This window comes from Bemisia tabaci, chromosome 3, assembly GCF_918797505.1.
Source record: "Bemisia tabaci chromosome 3, PGI_BMITA_v3".
NCBI lineage: Eukaryota > Metazoa > Arthropoda > Insecta > Hemiptera > Aleyrodidae > Bemisia > Bemisia tabaci.
The window spans coordinates 35258193-35277154 of NC_092795.1; the positions used below are offsets into that span (position 1 = coordinate 35258193).

General features: G+C 37.0%; 1 protein-coding gene across 3 annotated transcripts; it reads right to left on the reverse strand.

Moving 5' to 3' along the window:
• Window positions 1-1115: 1115 nt before the first annotated feature.
• Window positions 1116-11836, reverse strand: LOC109043504 (1-acyl-sn-glycerol-3-phosphate acyltransferase alpha). Of its 3 annotated transcripts, XM_072298239.1 has the most exons (7): window positions 11617-11836; window positions 11052-11171; window positions 9380-9577; window positions 8512-8645; window positions 6789-6970; window positions 2883-3048; window positions 1117-2080 (listed from the first exon to the last, which is right to left on the reverse strand). In XM_072298239.1, the coding sequence occupies exons 3-7, from the start codon at window positions 9562-9564 to the stop codon at window positions 1947-1949; spliced, it is 801 nt and encodes a 266-aa protein (XP_072154340.1). In that variant the 5' UTR covers window positions 9565-9577; window positions 11052-11171; window positions 11617-11836; the 3' UTR covers window positions 1117-1946. The 3 variants fall into 3 exon arrangements, with proteins under 3 accessions (XP_072154341.1, XP_072154340.1, XP_018916255.2); XM_072298240.1 differs by lacking the exons at window positions 11052-11171; window positions 11617-11836 and adding an exon at window positions 10284-10302 and having other exon boundaries at window positions 1116-2080; XM_019060710.2 differs by lacking the exon at window positions 11052-11171 and having other exon boundaries at window positions 1118-2080; window positions 11617-11834.
• Window positions 11837-18962: the final 7126 nt, after the last annotated feature.

An 18962-nucleotide genomic window follows, 5' to 3' on the forward strand; every position in this document is an offset into this window, starting at 1 on the left:
ACAACAAAATTAGACATTACTATACTCTCAGGAAATGTATGATTTTGTCCCCTTTTCTCGTTTGTAATATTTTTTATACCTATTTTTAAAAAAAATTGCAAAATTTGCCACCCCCTAAATTTGCCGCCATGGGCCGCGGCCCATGTGGTCAGGGGGCGCACCCCATAGTCTTAGAATAAATTTTATTCACTTTTATCTTAGTAAATACTTTTTCCCTCTAAAAATAGTTTCTTCATTACATCTTCTTGTGGCTCATAATATGGCATGTTTCATTAATTGCAGATTCTCGCCGTTTCGAGAACATAATCAAATAATAAGCTATGAAGCTCTTCGAGAAAATGGACTTTAACGAAACGCTGTTCAAAGTATCTTAAATGGTCCAGTCTATAACATTTTCACTTTTTAAGCTCTATGTATAGCATGCTGTTTTACTCTTCACAAGTGAATCCTTACTTAGGATCTCCCTTGTTTAAGGTGCAGGAAGGACATTTTCACCAAATTTTTTTGAAAAACCTGACCAAAAATTAATATCTTGGTAACGAACTTGTCTGAGGAAATATCGAAATGTTACGATTGAGAACTCTGCGTCTGAAACCCCGTTAGCATGGGCATGGGCATGTGCATAAAGCCGTTCTTACCATGTACACTGCACTGAGAAAAAACTATGGTTTATAAACCTATTAGTGGTAAATATGGAACACCACTAATAGTAGTACCTCTACATATAATAATAGCACATATACCTTAGTTATGGTCTCTGTACCTTAATTAGGTACAGAGACCTTAGTATGGTTCACAGACCGAGAATCAGTAGTTTATTTACGACTATTATAGGTGTTCCATATTTACCTCTAATAGGTTTATAAACCATAGTTTTTTCTCAGTGTGGTGCGCCCGTCTTGAAAAACGATAGCAGACAAAAACTATGATTTTAAATATGATTAAACTTAGAATAAGCTAACCTCCCAAAGTCCGGAAAAAAATGTCGTCAAAAATCCGCGGCTGATTCTATAACCTTCATCAGTAAATTCATTGAGCGTGTCTGCGTATAATAGGTATTTTAATACAGTACGCGTTAAAAAATGACGGGGTCAATTCCAATTGGTCTTTAACACAATATTTTTGTATTTTCTATAATTTAAACGCAGTATCCAGAATAAATAATAACTTTATTCTCATCGATGACGATCATTAATCTGGTCAAAGAAAGAACATGGAAGCTGAGCGTTCATATTAAAGGATACAATCTTCGTAAACAATAATAATTTACGCACACTCCACGAACAAATGAAACATTAGGAATCGAACCAGAGTACTTTTTTCCTATTTTATAAGTACTCTCTTATATTACAGCACTTTAAAGCTTGCTGTTAACCATAAATATACCCATCCATAGCAATTTGTCACACTGTGAAAAAGAAGAGTGCAATACAATTTTTGTTTCAATTTTGTTTTCTTCTCCTTTTATTGAAGTCAGTTTCTGAATAAAATCATGAATTTATAACATAATTCGACTAGAAATACGTTTAAACGCGACAATTCAGACGGAGAATAATCCAGCCATAGTACTGGTTCCTCAGCCTGACTAATTAAACGGCGAGTCCACCCTGTATGGATGCGTCCTTTTTTGATAAAGTTTGTCTATACAAGGTGACAACAAAACGACAGCTACGTCATGTTATCCGCAGCTCCATTAGTTTGTAATTCAACCGCCTCTGATCAAGACGAATGATGGATGCCGAAAATAAACATGAAAAACGGTCATTAAATTACTTTAAAAAAATGAAAGTAAAGTAGAACGTTTAGATCACGGCAATGAAAACGCAATGGTTTTTTTAGAGGTGTTTCGCTTTCCACCATTGTAGGACTCTGGACTTACGTTTTACCCTCAAATGAGTATTTTTCGTCGCATTCGACAAACAAACAACTGGTTTCATTCATCTTCCTCAGAGAGCTTCATTGGAGAGACTCTGGTAAGCATCATTCATTGTCGAGCGGGTTCTTTCGATGAGCTGATCCATATCCGCTTTGGTCAAGCCAACAGTGGAAATGGGAGGGAGAATTTTGACGTGGCTTGTTCCTGAAGAATAAAATCTTAATCAATAAATGGTTTTAAATTACGTCAGGTGGCTGAAAGTGATAGCGAGCTTGTTTATGTGATCACAGGGTTGTGTTTAGATCGATGAGATGTACGCAGATCAACAAGAAATTAAAGTATCAACCGAAATATTAAATTCACTTGTTATGAAGAAAATATTGTTCTCGGAAAAATAAGGAGAGTGAAAGTATGCTTTTATCTACCTTGAATTTATCAAGCACAACAGATAGTTTAGTTTCTTCAAGACAAGAATATCCATTCCTTCTATGACAGTAGACATGACAATTTTAACCTGCTTCATTTGAAGTATTTTTTACGATGTATGCTGAATTTAATTCTTTAAAGCCAACAGCGGAAAATCAATCAAAAGGTTCAGAGCGGTATTTACATCACTGCCTAAAGCAGACTTTTGCAGTGGTGCATGACGATTAGTTTACCGTAGACTTCAAATATTCTGAAAAAAATTCCATCAAGAATGAGATCTGTGAAGTTGGTTCATTTCTATATATTGAGAAAATAACGAGGGCTCTTTGGACTATTAATGTGAATTACCTTTGCGCACGCTGTAATAATCTGATGCACGAATTTAAAAAGAGAAATATGCGAGAATTTTGGTACACATATTTGATTAAAAAAACTAATTAAAAAAAGACAGACATTATTTTTCACATCCACGAGCTTATTTTTTTAATTTTTCACTCGTCTTTTCTTTCTAATATTTTCAGTCCAAAATAATTCATTACGTGTTGGGTTTTTTTATTCCCAAAACAGCAGATATAGTTACCTGAGCCAAATGTGTGTGTTTTTGCATCCAAAAACGGATACTTAGCAATGACGATAGGTTGAATTGGAAGTTGTGAGGCAATCGCCACGTGGAATGCGCCCTTTTTGAAAGGCAGCAATTCTTTTCCACCATTACGGGTCCCCTCCGGAAACATAGTCAATTTCAGCTGGAAGACAATACTTTTTATTAGGTGACGAAAGATTAATTAAAGTCCTACCATACATTTCGAATTCTGTGGGGAAAAAGTATAAATCTGTTTGCGAGCACATCACATTACCGAGCAGAAACGTAAATAATATTATGTTCCAACCAACTCATCAATGCAATTTCCTCCTCACAGAAAAACAGAGACAGCATTACTGCTGTCGAGGATCATTCCCGGCTCAAAATTAAATTACTTCAAATTTCTCATCCTGCATATGGGTGATTTCACGATAATAGGCATAGTCGTGTCGCCGTGGGTTCTGAACGACATAGGGCAAAACGATTGAAAACCAAATTAATTAATCAATAGGAATGATGTCTCTGAACCTATCCATGCTAAAAAATATGATGAATTATTATTATATTTAATAATATGAGACTTTAAAGGCCGAAAATGTCCGGTCGGTTACGCGTCGCCAACCCCGATTTTGAAGCAAAAGAGCAATTTGCGGTAACATATCAGTACTGATCATGAACTCTTTGGCAATATTTGCTGAAAAGAGACTCTAGTGTTCAAGAAAATTGCCAGTTTGAACTGAAATGTTTATTATTGAGCGAGAAAAGTCATAAGAAAGAGATGTCGCCACATTTGGCAACAAATTTTTGCAGTTGTATTAAGTGCAGTGTTTATCTCGCCAGAAGGAGTCAGGAGTTTCAAAACTGCCATCAAATTGTTCGCTGAAGTCTTCTTGACAAAACCATTACTGATAAGTCAGTTTTTTTTACAATGAAAACTTAAATTATTATGAAAACCAGTGATTTTTACATGTGTAGCACTAATTCCTCACTACGCAAAAACCTCAATTTAATAGTATTAAACTAAAACAAAGTCTCCAAAGTCTAGAAAACTTTTAAGGACCTGTCATTTTAACAGTCGCATTGAATGTTAAATTTGTTTGACGTTTCTCTGTTCTTTTAGTTGTCGCGACTGATAGTTTAACATTTTAAGTATGTTGAAACAAAAGTGTGCAACTCTGTTAGCTCAACATCTTATTGATGCTTTTGAAATAACATTCTGTATGTTATTCCATCATCACACGACTGCTGAGTTAACGTCAGGCGTAGTCATTAAATCAACAGTTCCTGAAGCTTTTGGAATGACTGTCATTGACTTTTGATTTTACAGTCCACACGTTATTTTGACATTCGTTTGGATTTTAAATTTACACTCGTGCAGGTGTTGGTCTAATGTTTTGAAGGTCGTTAAATTTGCAGAAATAATCTGCTAAAGCAACAGCGAGGGTGTCGAAATAGCAGCCTCTCATTTAACAGCGAGTTGACGGTAAAATGCTGTCCGTTGCACGGAGCATTCCATCCCGGCCAGTCCCGCGCGATCGGCGCAGCGCGCATGCGCAGTTGTATACAGTTGTCGATCGCCCCGCTGCGAGCGGTGACGCAGAAAACCTCTCCTACCCTACCCGCCACACTGCCCACCCTCCTTCTCGAGGGTTGCGCGCCGTCCTGACAAAGGGCCCGGTTAGGGAAATTCTCAGAACTCCAACCGCCCGGGCCTGGCGTTCGGTTGTTTCTTCCTTCGGCGTTGTTCCCGCATTCCAGTCTGTTCGCTGAGAGGCCGCCATGTCATTGTTTAAAGGGATTTCGTTTGCTCAACAGTCAGTGGTTTTGAGTCAGAGAAGTCTTGCGCTTGCGTTTCGAAATCGTGCTCAAATTGTGTTTACGAGTGAATTTTGGCGAAGAAAGTGATTAGTTTTGATACTCAGTGCGCGATCTGCAAAATTAGTAGCTCCATAGGAAAGTAACTCTTACGATATAAGCAAATTTGGGCACACTGTAATCAGTTGCGGGCAGACGCCATTTTTTGAGGCATCATCATGAATCCGTTCAATTCGAAATTTCTGCTGCCGTATATTTGTGCTTTTTGGTTTCAACTTCACCATCGACATTACACGCACTCTCAACTCAATTAGGTTTGCGTCCAGTGCATCAAATTATTATTTTTAGCGTGCCTTACATATTTATATGCAGGCACTCTTTTGATTTCGTTTCCTGTAGATTATACCATTAGCCCTGTCCTCTATACTTTCCGACCCAATTCCATTGTGTAATTTTTTCCTTTTCTTTCGTTCAAAGAAATTTAGGCTAATTGAAATGAAATGAAGTGATAATTTAGCAAATCTTAATCTTGGTAGAATTTTTTGAAACCTTTTATAATACATTTTCGGTGTTTTTAACTCATAAGCACGATCTGCTGTTTGGTTCTTACGTTGTTTTTTATTGATGATGCCAACGTGACATTGTCTTAATGGCGTAAAGTGTTTCAATGTGTAATACAGTGTCTGTGCGGTATCTGACCAGGCTGCGAGTGAAAAGTTCGGTTATTTGAAAAAAGAAAATAACGGATGGAGAGGAAGGGTTTAAAATGTGCCTCACATAATTTGTTGCCCCCAAGGCCATGATCAATTCTGCCCCACCGAGAACTGCAAAGATGTTTACTTTGTGTAGTGTTTCTGTGCATTTAAACTGTTAAAATTTTTGTGAAATTAACTCATTGTGAAACTGATTTAGTCTGTAAATGTTACTTTGACCGGAATATTATCTACGGTTTTTGTATCATTTACTTGAAACCAGTTAAGCAGTTATCAGCTATTTACATAAGCATGTAAGTATGACCATAATTTTTTACAGTTGCTTGGCATTGTATCTGCTACATTAACAGCAGTGTGAATGAAAATTCAAGAGCGATTTAGCTTTTACATGAGCAGCAGCGCTGCTACATCGACAGCAGCGTGGATTTAAATTCAAAAACGAACTGGCTGTCATGAGAACAGCGACGCTGCTATTTCGACAGCAGCGGCCGCTGTTAAATCGAAGGCAGCGTGAACGTCAATCTGATGGGGAACCGGCGTTTACGCCAGCAGCTGCGCTGCCAGTGTAACAGACTATTCGATGAAGGTTGAGCAGATTTTGCTGTCGTTGTCACATTCATTTACTGTCAATGTGACAGCAAAGCGCCTGTTGTAATAACAGACAAAGGTAATGTTATTTTAACAACCAGGATGCTGTGCCGTTTTTTAACAGCCAAGGGCTGTTCCTTCAGCAGTCGCGACGATTAAAATGACAGGACTTTTTTTTCCGGCAGCATTCATTCCACTCATAACTCAAGAATTGCCAAGTTTCATCTTTTGTATCATCTTTAATCTCACATTTTTGAGTGTCGGTTACGCTGTGTCTGTTACGTAACCGACACAATTTGGCAGGGCCGCCATGTTTGCGTGGACCTCCAGCAGTCCCGCGGGAAGCGCTGATACCTGATTCAATGGCTTGTTTATCAATCACTTTAACTTTGCACTGAATCAAAATAGAGCGTGCCAAAGCTGGAAAAAGGAAGTTTAATACCTTTAGAATGAGGTAATGAAATCCTGTTAAAATTGGTGCACTTTTATTTCTCAGGTATTTCATATTTTAACTATTCCTGTTATCGTGAAATCACCCATATTATTTCTGGTAGGGGCTTCTGCATAAAACTTGTTGGAGGAGCCATTAAACTACTCTAAGATTTTGTGCATATTCTATATATTTTTCATACCTTCTACAGCCTTAAGTAGTAAAAATAGTACTTCGAGGTTTATTAGAGTTATATTTAATTAATAATTTAATTAATAAATTAATTTTTAAATTCGTAGCAAATGACAAACTTTTCTTATATTCGTATGTATATATTCAAAGCAACTTATTGAGTACCTTATTTTTGCGGATGTGCTCAGCAGTTTTGTTGAGAGTCTCGACAGCTTTCCCCGAATTTGCCCTGTCAATAAAAATGGTCCCTTGAAGCCAGGAAGCAAAGCCATAAGTTCCGTAATAAAGTATTTCCTTCTTTGCGATATTGGTTAGTCCGTCAAAGAAAGGAAACAGATCGGCCAGCACTAATAGCAACAGATAACGAAACATATAGTATGACAAGCTAGAGACATTTAAACATATTGTCTTGGAATAAACAAAATATATTTTGCGTCATCAACTTTTGACGACTAAACCAACTCAAATAATTTCACGAACGAATAATAACTTGGCTATGGGTCAAATGCTACCCAGATTTGCACATAAGAGCTTTACTTATTGTTAGACATTTCTTGATATCTTTAAATCACAGCCAATACATAAAATGTTTAAGTGAATAAAGTTTGGACGTGATATTGCATGTAATCATGTATGTGCGGTACGTAACTATACCAAATCACGATCATGACATTAGCATTCTCCTACAATAATTCAATGTGCAATATGATTACTTGCAAACGATGAAATCTATCCGTGCCGCCAGAGGCTGACCCTGGTAAAAATTGGCAGTAGAATGTGTGTTCCAAAATACTATAGACCTAAAGCCGGCTGTAAGATTTCCAATAGCTTCTGTAGCCGGCTGTACAATTTCTTATAACCTTTTATAGCCGATGGCGATGAAGCAACAGCCAGACGATAAAGTTTATGCTAAACACTACTAATTACGGATACTAGGACTTAGTTTTTGAACTACCACTCTCTTTCTGTGCCGTAGTATCTTGATTTATTTTGCGAGGAAAGCTCCGTACTTTTGAAGGATTCTTGTCATTCTTAATATGTTGGAGCGCCTTCAATTTCTTATGATACTGTGCAATACCTCTGGTGTGAAATAGTTGCTTCAGACGCTGCGGCGAGGCGAGGCGGGCAGAGAGCGCGAAACGCGCATTGGCGCCTACAAACCTAACAGGGATACTTCACGCATTGCGCAATGCGTGAAGTATCCCTGTTAGGTTTGTAGGCGCCAGTGCGTCGCCGCTCCGCTTTGTGTTAGGCTCTAATATTTAATCTCGCGGAGTCAGCGTTTTTCAACTCATGATTTTGAAATGTTTGCTCACTCTGTATGGACTATTCTCATTTTAATTGATGAAAAAAAAATATGTTTTAAAGGAAAATATAATGTGTGTTTTGTAAATATTAAGATAGTTCCGTATCAAACTTGGTGATTTCCAAAGCACACGAATTTCTACACAATTTCTTATAGCCTCTTATAGCCAATGGCGATAAAGTGTAAAGCCCGGCGATAGGAACTATATCCCGACTGTATGCTTTTGTATAGCTTCGTATAGCCCAGCTATATGATTTGCTCCGCTTTCTACAGTCAGCTATATGATTTTCAATAGCCATCTTTAGTCGGCTAAAGAACTCTTATGGTATTTTGAAACGCAGCTCCTATCGCCAATTTTTACCAGGGGAGGAAAATCCTTCATTTTTTCAAATTTCATTTCTAATGCTCTGTTTACTATACGAAGGACACTAGTATGAAAATGTATGATACTTTTTTCCTCATTCACTGTATATTGTTAATGTTTCAAAGATTTCAAACGCTAATATTGGAATTTGTAGTTGATAAAACAATTGATAAAATAAAAATATTTTATAGACCAACCCAAAATATTAGTAGACTAACCGAGCATATCCAACGCACTCTGGTGGTTGATAACTACAACGGCACCATTATTTTTAACCACATTTTCTTGACCTCGAATCTGCCAATTCACTCCAACCATCTTAGAAATCAGTCTGATTGACCATGATGTTCTACTGAAACCCAAATAAGGTCACAAAAGTAAATTATGATGCAAAATATACCACTAGCTAAGGTAAGAATTAAAGCATTCTGATACACGTTTCTTCATTAAAATTTTACATCAAACAAGATTCGGATAGCAAAAATTTCTGAAAGCAATTCCTGTAACCGAGATGACTATCGTTTTCCGATGCGTTATAATTCAAACTTCCCGCTCATTTAAAAACGAAACTCTCGTGGGTGAAATCGTGCTAAAAACGTTACCGTAACAGTCTTTACGGTATGATCATATGACATCTTCAATCTTGGCGCTTTGGCTCAGTTGTTGCACGTTGTTTACACGTTAAACAATAAAAGGTAAGGAAGGACACTGCTTAATCAAGAAGCCCACGGCAACCGTTGAGATGCAAGATTTGACTCACGTAGAGTATCGTCTCTCTTGTGAGTGGGTCATTTTTTCCTGTAATCAATGATACTTTTGCCATCAAGTAAAGTTCATTCAGTGGTTTTGTGTTTTTATAATGGAACACATTTTTTTTTTTCAATTTTCCTTAAAAGCGATTCCCACCAATATTTTGCCACTGAAGGTATATCAGTCTCATAAATCTACACAGGAAATAGCTGTTCCCTGATTTTTTACGTATCGATACAAAACCTTTTTGATTACAAGACGATTACAAATCTCTCTTTTAAAGCACCAGCCAGCTATCCATTACTTACGACTAACGTACGTTACGTGCGTACTTACTATCCGTTTTTCCAGCTACGAGGCTGCCATATCATGACAGGGATGAGGATGGTGGAAAAAAAGACCACGGCTGCCATGAAGAAGACGAATTTGAAATAGTAACGGAACACCTTGCTGATTGATATTAAGGCGTAAACAGAAACGACCAAAGACGCACTCCAAATCAATCCGTTTGAAACTGCCATATTCTATTCTGCCCTGAAAAAGGCGATTTAAAATAATAAATTAGCGTAAACACGTATAAGCATAGGGAAACGAATGGCGCATACGTTGTTTTTAAATCGGACTAGAATTTATAGTTCCAAATTGCAAAATGCAGTCCAATTATAAGTAAACTAGGGGGCCTGCCCCCTGACCGCTACGCGGCCAAACCCCCGGGAGGGCGCTTCGCGGGCCCTATCCGCATATGTAAAGCCAAAAATGTTCTTCCATTTTAATACACCATTTTGTGTTCGAGCTGCATCGATTTCAAAATTTTTGACGTAACACTCAGATTTGTAAATGATGAGGAATAGCTGGATTTACATAATTTCACAGTCCACTTACTGGAGAGAATAGAAATTCAGCAATCAAGTAAATTGACCAATGCCACAAATCGAAGCCGGAAGAATGCAGGAAAAATTGAGTTAAACCTTATACCTTGGACCTTGAACCTTGAACCCTGAGCGATGCACCGTTCCTCAACTCTTTGAATGAGGAGCCCTTCACGAGCTTTTCCATTGTTTTATTGTTTATTCGAGTCACTCAGGTAGAATCCCACACCTTGACGTTTCTAGCGGAAACGACATATCTCTCACGCTATTAACATTGGGCTTAAGTGACATGAGCTTTAAAAGCTCTACAACATCAAAAGTTCGGGGTTTCATAATTTTTTGCACATCTACATCTACTACAGTTGACATACATGTACAGATCATCCTTATCGGTCCGGCAGTTCGTCAGAAATAGTACTTCCAAGATTTTGCTTGAAGCTGTATAATATAGAAACGTAATACGTAACAAGGTGATGACCCTGTTTTTCAAATCCAAACAAAATCCAGATCAGATCGCATGAATGTAATAATGAATTTTCTTGTAAGATTTCTTCATTATCAACGAACGCACCACCTGCTTCAAAACATATTTTCAAAAATATCGATGTTTTATTGTCAAAGATGGCTTAACATCTATCTGTAGGTCATTCTTTGAAGTTTTGAAAGAGATGTGCCTCCCTTAACACCACTACACCCCTTCTCCAAGGCCAAATATTAACAAAAAATATAATTTTCCTCTATTTTTACTTCTACATTCACCTCAGCCTAACGAGGTATCGTGGTTTCAGTTTTGAAAGGAAGATATGATGCACATCGATGAAGGGGGAAGGGGGGGGGGGTGTTGAGTCAGCCTCTTGATGACTTAATTTGTTAAGAGATAGCATCATTTAGGTAGCTAAAAATTTCAAACTGTCCAAAAAATCTGGCGTAGACATGACTACCCAGTTTCGCCAATTTGCATGAGGTTTGGTGCCATGGTCTTTTAAATTTTTCCACTGAAGACCAGTCATCGGCGAATTGAATTTTCGCAGGATAAATCGTGATTTTTGCAGTTTTTGACTCCCTTTTCCGAAAAACGTTGAGCAAGATCAAGTTTACTTTTAAGTTGAGTGACCCAGAATGCAAAAATATGTAATTACCGGGAGAGAAATCGTTTCCATACATAGGTAATGATTTCTGATTTGGATGTAACCTCTCGGTGACGATCACCGCGAGTACTGGACAGCAAGTACAAGTGCCCTGGTTTTCGCATTTTATTCCTAAATTAAATTAATTATGAATAAATTATTCACATTTCAGATAGAAAGCGCCAGGAAGAAAATCAGTCTGATTTTGGCGATCCATTACCTCTCTTTAGTTCCATGCTAAGCTTAGTCTTGGTTCTTTTAATTATTGAAATTTTGTGATTAAGACCGTATGGTTATCAATAAGAAAAGGGATCAGAAATATTTTTGAAAAACGATTTCTCAACATGTGTACCGTTAATTTAGTGATATAGTTAAATTAGTTAATTAGTGAAATTGTCGGTATATAGTTCAAATATAGTTCCAAAAACTGTAAAAATATGTACTTCGGTGTTTATTTTCCAATTCCTTGCTCATCTTTTTTTCAAAGTATTGGAATTTTCCTAAACTTCACCAATATAAGGGAACCACTGCTGTGATATAGAAAACATACCAGCTATATACAATCACAATTACTTACGACTCTGAAGTGTCTACAATGTTCAATACGCACTTTAAGCTAAATTCCAATGCACTAGAGCACACACTTTGCTGTCTATTGGATCACCACACCCGACAACTTTGGAACAGCACCACAATTGATGTTTGAAAAACTTGAGGTAGTTAAGGAAATGAGAGACCGATGGCCAGCGTTTAAGACTGCTGAGCGTTCGTCTTTAGTGACGTCACAAATATCGGGTGTGCTAATCATGGGCTTGCAAATCCATACTAACCCACAGCAGCCCAGCGATGGTGAGATTAAAAGTCGCACAATGGTCCCGGAGTGAAAAACCGAAAACAACGAAAATAAAGGCTAATAACCACATGCCTGTAATTTTAGTATCAAGTAAGTCTAACTTTATTTTAAGGTATAGCTAAAACGAGTTTATTTCTATCGTGATCCATCGCCGGTACTTCATATCATTGATCAGCGCCGAAATCAGGCAGGTACATAGTTCAGTCTCCCATTTTTTTTCTAGATACCGAGCCAATTTTGAACAGAGTTTCTTTTCAAAGGCAGAATTTGAACTGAAGCGAGAATAATTTGGTAAGCTAAATCTTGATTCAGCATTTTAAAATGGATACGATTAATTATATACACAAAAAATATTTATTATTTTATAAACAGTAGTTGGACACAAGAAAGGACTTGCCAGCCTTTTTGATAATTTTACTACCAAGAAAAGGTGTCCTATTTTTTCTGTACTCTAGTCGTCGTCAGGTTGTTTCTACCAAATAGGCATATTGGTTTTTTGCTCTAACAATAAGTTGGATTTTATTACGGAAAGAATACATAACACATCAAACTTATCAGATTCTCAGATCATTGTACGGCAGAATATTTTTCAGAGAGTTTCAAGGATTTTTCAATTTTCATTTTATGAAGAACCAAAAATGTATTTATTTCACCAATTATTTGTCTATACTACTGTGGCAAAAAGTAATTCAATTATTTAAAAGTGAATTTACTCCACAAGTCGTCCATTTTACTATGTTTTACCCTAGAAGCATAGACCAGAAAAAATATCTGTAATCCCAATGGGCCTGTTGCAAACTTTTGCTAGAGCAGAATGAAGAGTTGTTTCCTATAGATAATGCCTCAAAAATCACGATGAGCGCATCGGCAAAGTCTGAAATGCACTCATAACTTCACAATCTGCGTAAGAAATTTGCGTTATTTTGAGCTTCCCGCTTCAAAAACGATACTACTGCACAGGTGAACATTTTGTTAGAGGAGTCGCTCCATCGTCGGCAATATTCATCATGGCCGACGCTTGCGCAGTTCCTCGCGTAATTCGAGGAGAGTTCAAGGTCAATTAAGGCGGGCGAGGAAAATATGAACGTAAACACGCCGATTGTTATATGGTTTATTCCTGTTCAGGTGTTATCTCGTCCCATCACACGTGTTTTGGCGGACTGGCGTCGGCCATGATGAGTATTGTCGCCAATGGAACGACTCCTCTAACAAAATGTTCACCTGTACCGTAGTATCGTTTTCGAAGCGGGAAGCTCAAAAAACCGCAAATTTCTTACGCAGATTGTGAAGTTATGAGTGCATTTCAGACTTTGCCGATGCGCTCATCGTGATTTTTGAGGCATTATCTGAAGGAAACAACTCTTAGTTTTGCTCTAGCAAAAGTTTGCAACAGGCCCATTATTTCTAGGAGGTTTCAAACAAGGCGGCTGGAAAAACATACGAAAACGAATTATTTTTAACCACGGTGCTTTAGCTTTTTATTTCGAGACAAGCAAGATATGGCTTTTGACCGTCTGCGCCTCGTGGTGCAACCCCCAAGGCACTTCGCTCCACAGGCATACTGCGTTAGGAGTGACTTTTATGATTTTAAAATACAGAGGAAGATGCGTGTATTTATCCAAAAATCATTTTCGACATAATGATTTTCCTATTCTGCAATTTTTTCATAGTGTGATAGAAATTCCAGTTGGCGCAATAGATAAAAAGTAACAAAATGGGGGGAGGGGACAAAACAAAAACTCACTACTACATTCACAGTACATACATAGCACCTAAGGACAAAACAATTAGCGCATGTGCAGCATCGTGCATAGCAAATACATTATCATTGGAAACGGTATAGAATTATTTCATCTCTTTTTTTTCTTCTTCTTTTTTTAAATGAACCATTTTTCGTTTGACTGGTCTATCTATTGTAATTGGCTGAATGACTGATTCATGGAGGTCTGTAAAGGGTATCCAATTCTGTTAACCGAAGGAATAATCAATTTTCTCAACATAATTATTGATGAAACTTCATCGATAAGGCCTAGGTTCCAATTGAAAAACTGATCTAAATACGCACGAACTTATGATGTCCATACTTCCACCGCAGCAGCCTACTGCAAGTGGTAAAAATCAAATGATATATTCTACCAGAGCGACTCTAATCTCAATTCAGGAACAGGTTTTTGAGCAAAAGTGGAGGTGCATTACGAATTCAGCTGGCTTAAGCTCATTCAAAATTATTAGCATCTTTTGTCGAGTAAAATTCTTCCAGTTTGGATGATCAAAGCGATGGATTTGAAATGGTAAATTACCGCCCCGCCAAATGCTAGTGAGGAGTAAAATTTTTAAGGAAGTTAACTGGACTTGCCACTTGAGACGAAGGAGGGGCTACAAGCTGGAAATATCGTTATCTAAAATTTCTGCACGGGGATTCATTCTTCCTATTTCTTTTTTTCCTATTCCCTTCCTCTGTGTTTTACATTTTTGAAGTAGAAAATAGCTTTATCATATTTTAGTTTATTTTATCAGATGTTTCCAAAACGTTTGGTGTTAACTTAACAATAATTCCAATAACCAAAAAAGTAGGTCTATAACGATTTATCTGAAATTTGGTTTCGCAAAAAGTCACTTTACAGCTTGGTGCAAGTGTATCAGCCGAAATAGAGCATAATGATGATTATTTTTTGGATTTTAGAGCTGAAATCGGAAGTGAAATACTATTCTCCCCGTCAAATAAAGATTTCCGGAAAATTCAAAGTTGTAAAGTTCTCCCAAATACCGAGATTGCTCAAGGAAAATTCAAATGGTGTATACTCGGATACAAACATGTCATTTTCGGATTTAAAAGTTGAAAGTACTCAAGATAAACCTCCAGAATGCCTTGGCATTTTTCCTAATTTTTACTGATATGAAAATTTCTTCCCCTAAAAGACAAAGTCTGTATGTCAATTTACTCTGTGTATACATCTTATTCGTCTTTCGTTGTACGTCTAAAATGAAGGGTAAAATATTAATATTTCTAAATAACTGATGAGACTTTTAAATCTTTTTGACTTTTCTCTATCGGAGTAAAAACGTCGGTGTATTTTAATCACCAAACAATTAAAATTTTATTTTTCAATTATGTATTGGGTGAAGAAGAAAAATCCAAATTTATTTTTCGCTTCAAGGTACGAAAATATATACTATAGGACATCCGATTGGCTAATTCTTACACTTCGCCACCACACAAAGAAGGGATTCATATGTGCATCATAAATTCATACTGATACCATCCAAAAGGAAAATTTGATGTACTACGTTAATTTCAAGTAAAAAGGAATATATTTGACAGGTGTAACTTGCTCGAATGAAAAATTTCGACGAGAATTTGTTATTATAAATGGAGGAGTTATGGAAATAAGGCATCTATAAAGCAGAAATAGGAGTAAAAAACTGGAATATTTTATTCTACCCATATAAAAAAGTGGGTGTGATATGATTTTCTTGTGTGTTTGTGATTGATGAATTGATTGATGTTGCACATCCAGGTACAAACAATTTAAGCAAAATTTCTACTAAAATACTCGCCACTCCTCATCTTTATCTTCGACAGATCCACCTACTCCTGAAAATGCAGATAGACAGACACAGCGTGGCCATAATGATCAGAAATTCAATCACGTGTAAGGTTTATGTAGACTGGACTGGAAGGAATCTCAGCCTGTTTGATCAGCACGTTTTCACAATGGATGTAAATTAGGTATATCCTGAGACATTTTTTTTTGCCTACATTATTAGAGCTACATAATATAAAGTAATTTTAAAATGCAGATTTTAACTTTATAATTTAGCACGCGGCACTTTTTTCACCATTTGGTGAACTGAGCAGTTTTCAGAAGGTTCGTGCGGGGTGAGAGTGGACCAATTCGGGGGGACGCTTTTTTTTAGCCCGTCGAAGTTTCGGGATTTTTATAGTGTTAGGTCCATTCCGTCTGTTCGGACCTACTTCTTTCCATTTTTTATCTCTCATTTCAAGTAAGTGAAAACACACGCTTTAACCATACAAGGGTAGACCCACTAGTTCAGTTATACACTAATTTGAGTAAAAACATTTTTAAATGTTTCACAAGATGCACGCCCAGCTATTATTTTCATCAACATTGTGATATCATATTAATCAAATCTCCTTTCCTGCAACTTTCAGTGTGTGTCTCAACTACTTTTTCTTTTACTTTTGTCTTGGTTTGATGAATTTTAAGAGAATATCTCCCATTTCTTATTCTATTTTAAACAAATTTTGGTAAACAAAAAGTTCCCTTGATTTTTTGCTTATTTTTCATCATTGACCGTCTCACTACATTTTACTTCATTTGAGCTCTCGTGTTTTCATTTGACACAGTGCCGTGCGAGTTCTGATCAGTGCGCCAGCTCTATATCGACGGTGAAACTACCAAACCACGTATCTCGTTTGCGGTGTTTAAAAATCTACGCTCGCATTTTATTTTTTTGAAGTCGACCAAATCAATATGATTCCTTGAAATTTTCACAGAATTTTCTCCGCACAAAGAGGAAAAATCACGAAAATTTTCAATACTAGACGTTGAGTAGTTTTTCATTTAAAAAATAAAGTATGACAGGAAGTCTGCGACGTCGCAAACCGAGATACGTGGTTTGGTAGTTTCACCGTCGATATGTTGCGGATTGACGTCAAAGCGTTAAAATGTCATTAGCATCAGACAGTGATCTCGTGTGCTTTTTCCTTATCTTTCAACAAAAAAAGCCCACCTATTATGTGCTCTTAGTAAAAGAGATTCTCCTACCAGCTTTCTAGTGAGCTCAACTAATCAGTTGGGTCCCCATAGAATTATTCGAGGGGCTTTCACTTGCGGGATCTCCGTTGTGTGCCGTACCTACTACTGGCATAGTGCCGTGCTAACGAAGAACGCCTTATGAACATTCGAGAGTTGCCAGATTTCCTCCGATAAAATCTTTATTTTTATCTTTATTTTCTTCTTCTTTTTTTATTTTTTCTTCTTTCTTTTTTTTATTCTTTTCTTTTTATCTTTTATTTTATTTTCTTTTTTTTTTCTTTTCTTTTTTTTCTCTTTATTTTTATCTTTATTTTTTTCTTTTTTTTATCTTTATTTTTGAGAAGAGTTACGCATATTTTTCCTGGAATTTCCAGATATTTGAAATTAAATTGCGGACACAATTGTCTGAGAAATTCGAGGAAAAATATACATAAGTTTACCAGAAAATTCTTTAATTTTTATTTAAGGGAATTTGGCAACGTCTGGAGGTTCATACGGCGTTTTTCCTTAGCATGGCATCGTAGTCGGAGGGCTCCCATTTTCCGATTCGAGTCCTGCCCGTAATGAGCTTGTTCAGCAATTCGTAATTCTTGCATTTTTGGAAACTAGAGAGTGCACAGAGTTCACAGGAATTTTCCCCGATTTTTTTGAGCAATATTAACCCACGAAATACGAGTCCAAAAGTCCGTATTTTGGGCTCCCATTTAAACGCGCGCCGCTTGGCCCATCTCAAAATGGCGCCCATTTTCTCCGTCCGGCGGTGGCCACACTTTTGACCCGGCGTGCCGGCGGGTACCTCTGCATGCCTCTGCCGTGTGTGGGTCGTATAAACAAACGAAGATTGATAACACAAATGATCCGAGCAACTCGAAATCTCTTAATATTAAATAATTTAAATCCATTTTCGACTTCAACCAAGCACTTGGCAATAATATTCATCGTATTTTACAACCAGGAGCCACGGCCTATCGGCTCATTTTAAGGTGCATTCTGAAAATCAGTGTTTACAAGTCCAGTGTCCAAACCCAGACTTTCTTCCTTTACTTTTTTTTGACCATTCTCTTTTCATTTTCGCCTCAAATCAAATGTTTAGCAGTTTCTTTGTCTTGAGTATGTGGTCCTGAATTCATTCAAGAGTTAGAAGTTCACCATTTATTTAGTATTATAGCCTTTTGACCTCTCAAGCTTTACCGATATGATCTCATGTAGTTCGAGGTTTCTTTGGCCCAAACCAAGTGATTACACATCTGATGTGTGTCTTATGGCTCTTCAAATTCGCAGTTTAGAACTAAATCAGAAACTACAGTTACTTAATCCAGTTCTGCTCTCTTGTTCAATGTTTGTCATAAGTGTTTGTTCGTGTCTGTTCTTTATAAGTGACCACTGTAGTGCATATACACAGTTATGCTATCGGTACAGGTATTATTTCTTGTTTTCTACAGTCAGGACTTTCTCTTAAGCGCAATAATTTACCAAAGAAATTCACCTAGTTGCGTAAATAATTTGGTGTATAGATATTCTGTTAATGTCTCCTTGCGGTGATGCAAAGTTTCTGAGATCTGTCATAAGTGGATTTTGCATTTAGACGGTCACTCTTGTCTGATAAAATTACTGCTCTCAGCAGCTTCAAATTTATACTTTGATCTCTGATTCATCACTAAATGACACTCGTGCGGTGTCATTTATCTTTAATCAGTTCAAAGCTATTTCGACAATGAATCATCAAAGGTCCGATCGAAGAAGGAATTTTCTGGTGAGTGCTGTGGCTGAACCGACATCTCAACTCAACTTTCAAAAGCATCAACTCATATAAATTTATCAGGAAGTGGTAATGGTAAGTGGAAATCATGGTAGTGCTCGCTTCTTTCATAAGCAAATTGTGCGCTCAAAATTTCAAAATCTACTCACCTGCATGTATATTTGAAGAGGAATACGACATGATATGTAGCAGGCTACACTTCATCTATGAATAATACATAAATTTGTCTTGAGAGCATTCTTAGGAAACTTCCACAATTTTTAGTTTTGTTCCTGAGAGAAAATTTTGAGATGACTCTGCTGGTATTCCCAGTGTCTTTTCAGAAATTTTGTACTTCATAGGTATCATCATATACTTAAGTATCAACAGACATTGTACAAGACATAAAATTTATTTGAGGATTCCTGCTATATGTTGTGTTTCCTGCAGCAATAAGGCTCATCATATTTCATGGAATGAAGTAATCAAAAACTACTTACCTACCTACAGCTTGGTCAGTTTCATTTCTTTCTATAGTGAAGAAAATGTTT

Coding starts and splice junctions, on each gene's coding strand:
- LOC109043504 (XM_072298240.1), bottom strand. CDS start 9,564: ATGGCAGTTTCAAACGGATTGATTTGGAGTGCGTCTTTGGTCGTTTCT. Junction 3,049..6,788: donor AGCACATCCGCAAAAATAAG/GTACTCAATAAG, acceptor ATTGTCTTCCAG/CTGAAATTGACTATGTTTCC. Junction 2,081..2,882: donor AACACACACATTTGGCTCAG/GTAACTATATCT, acceptor TTTATTCTTCAG/GAACAAGCCACGTCAAAATT.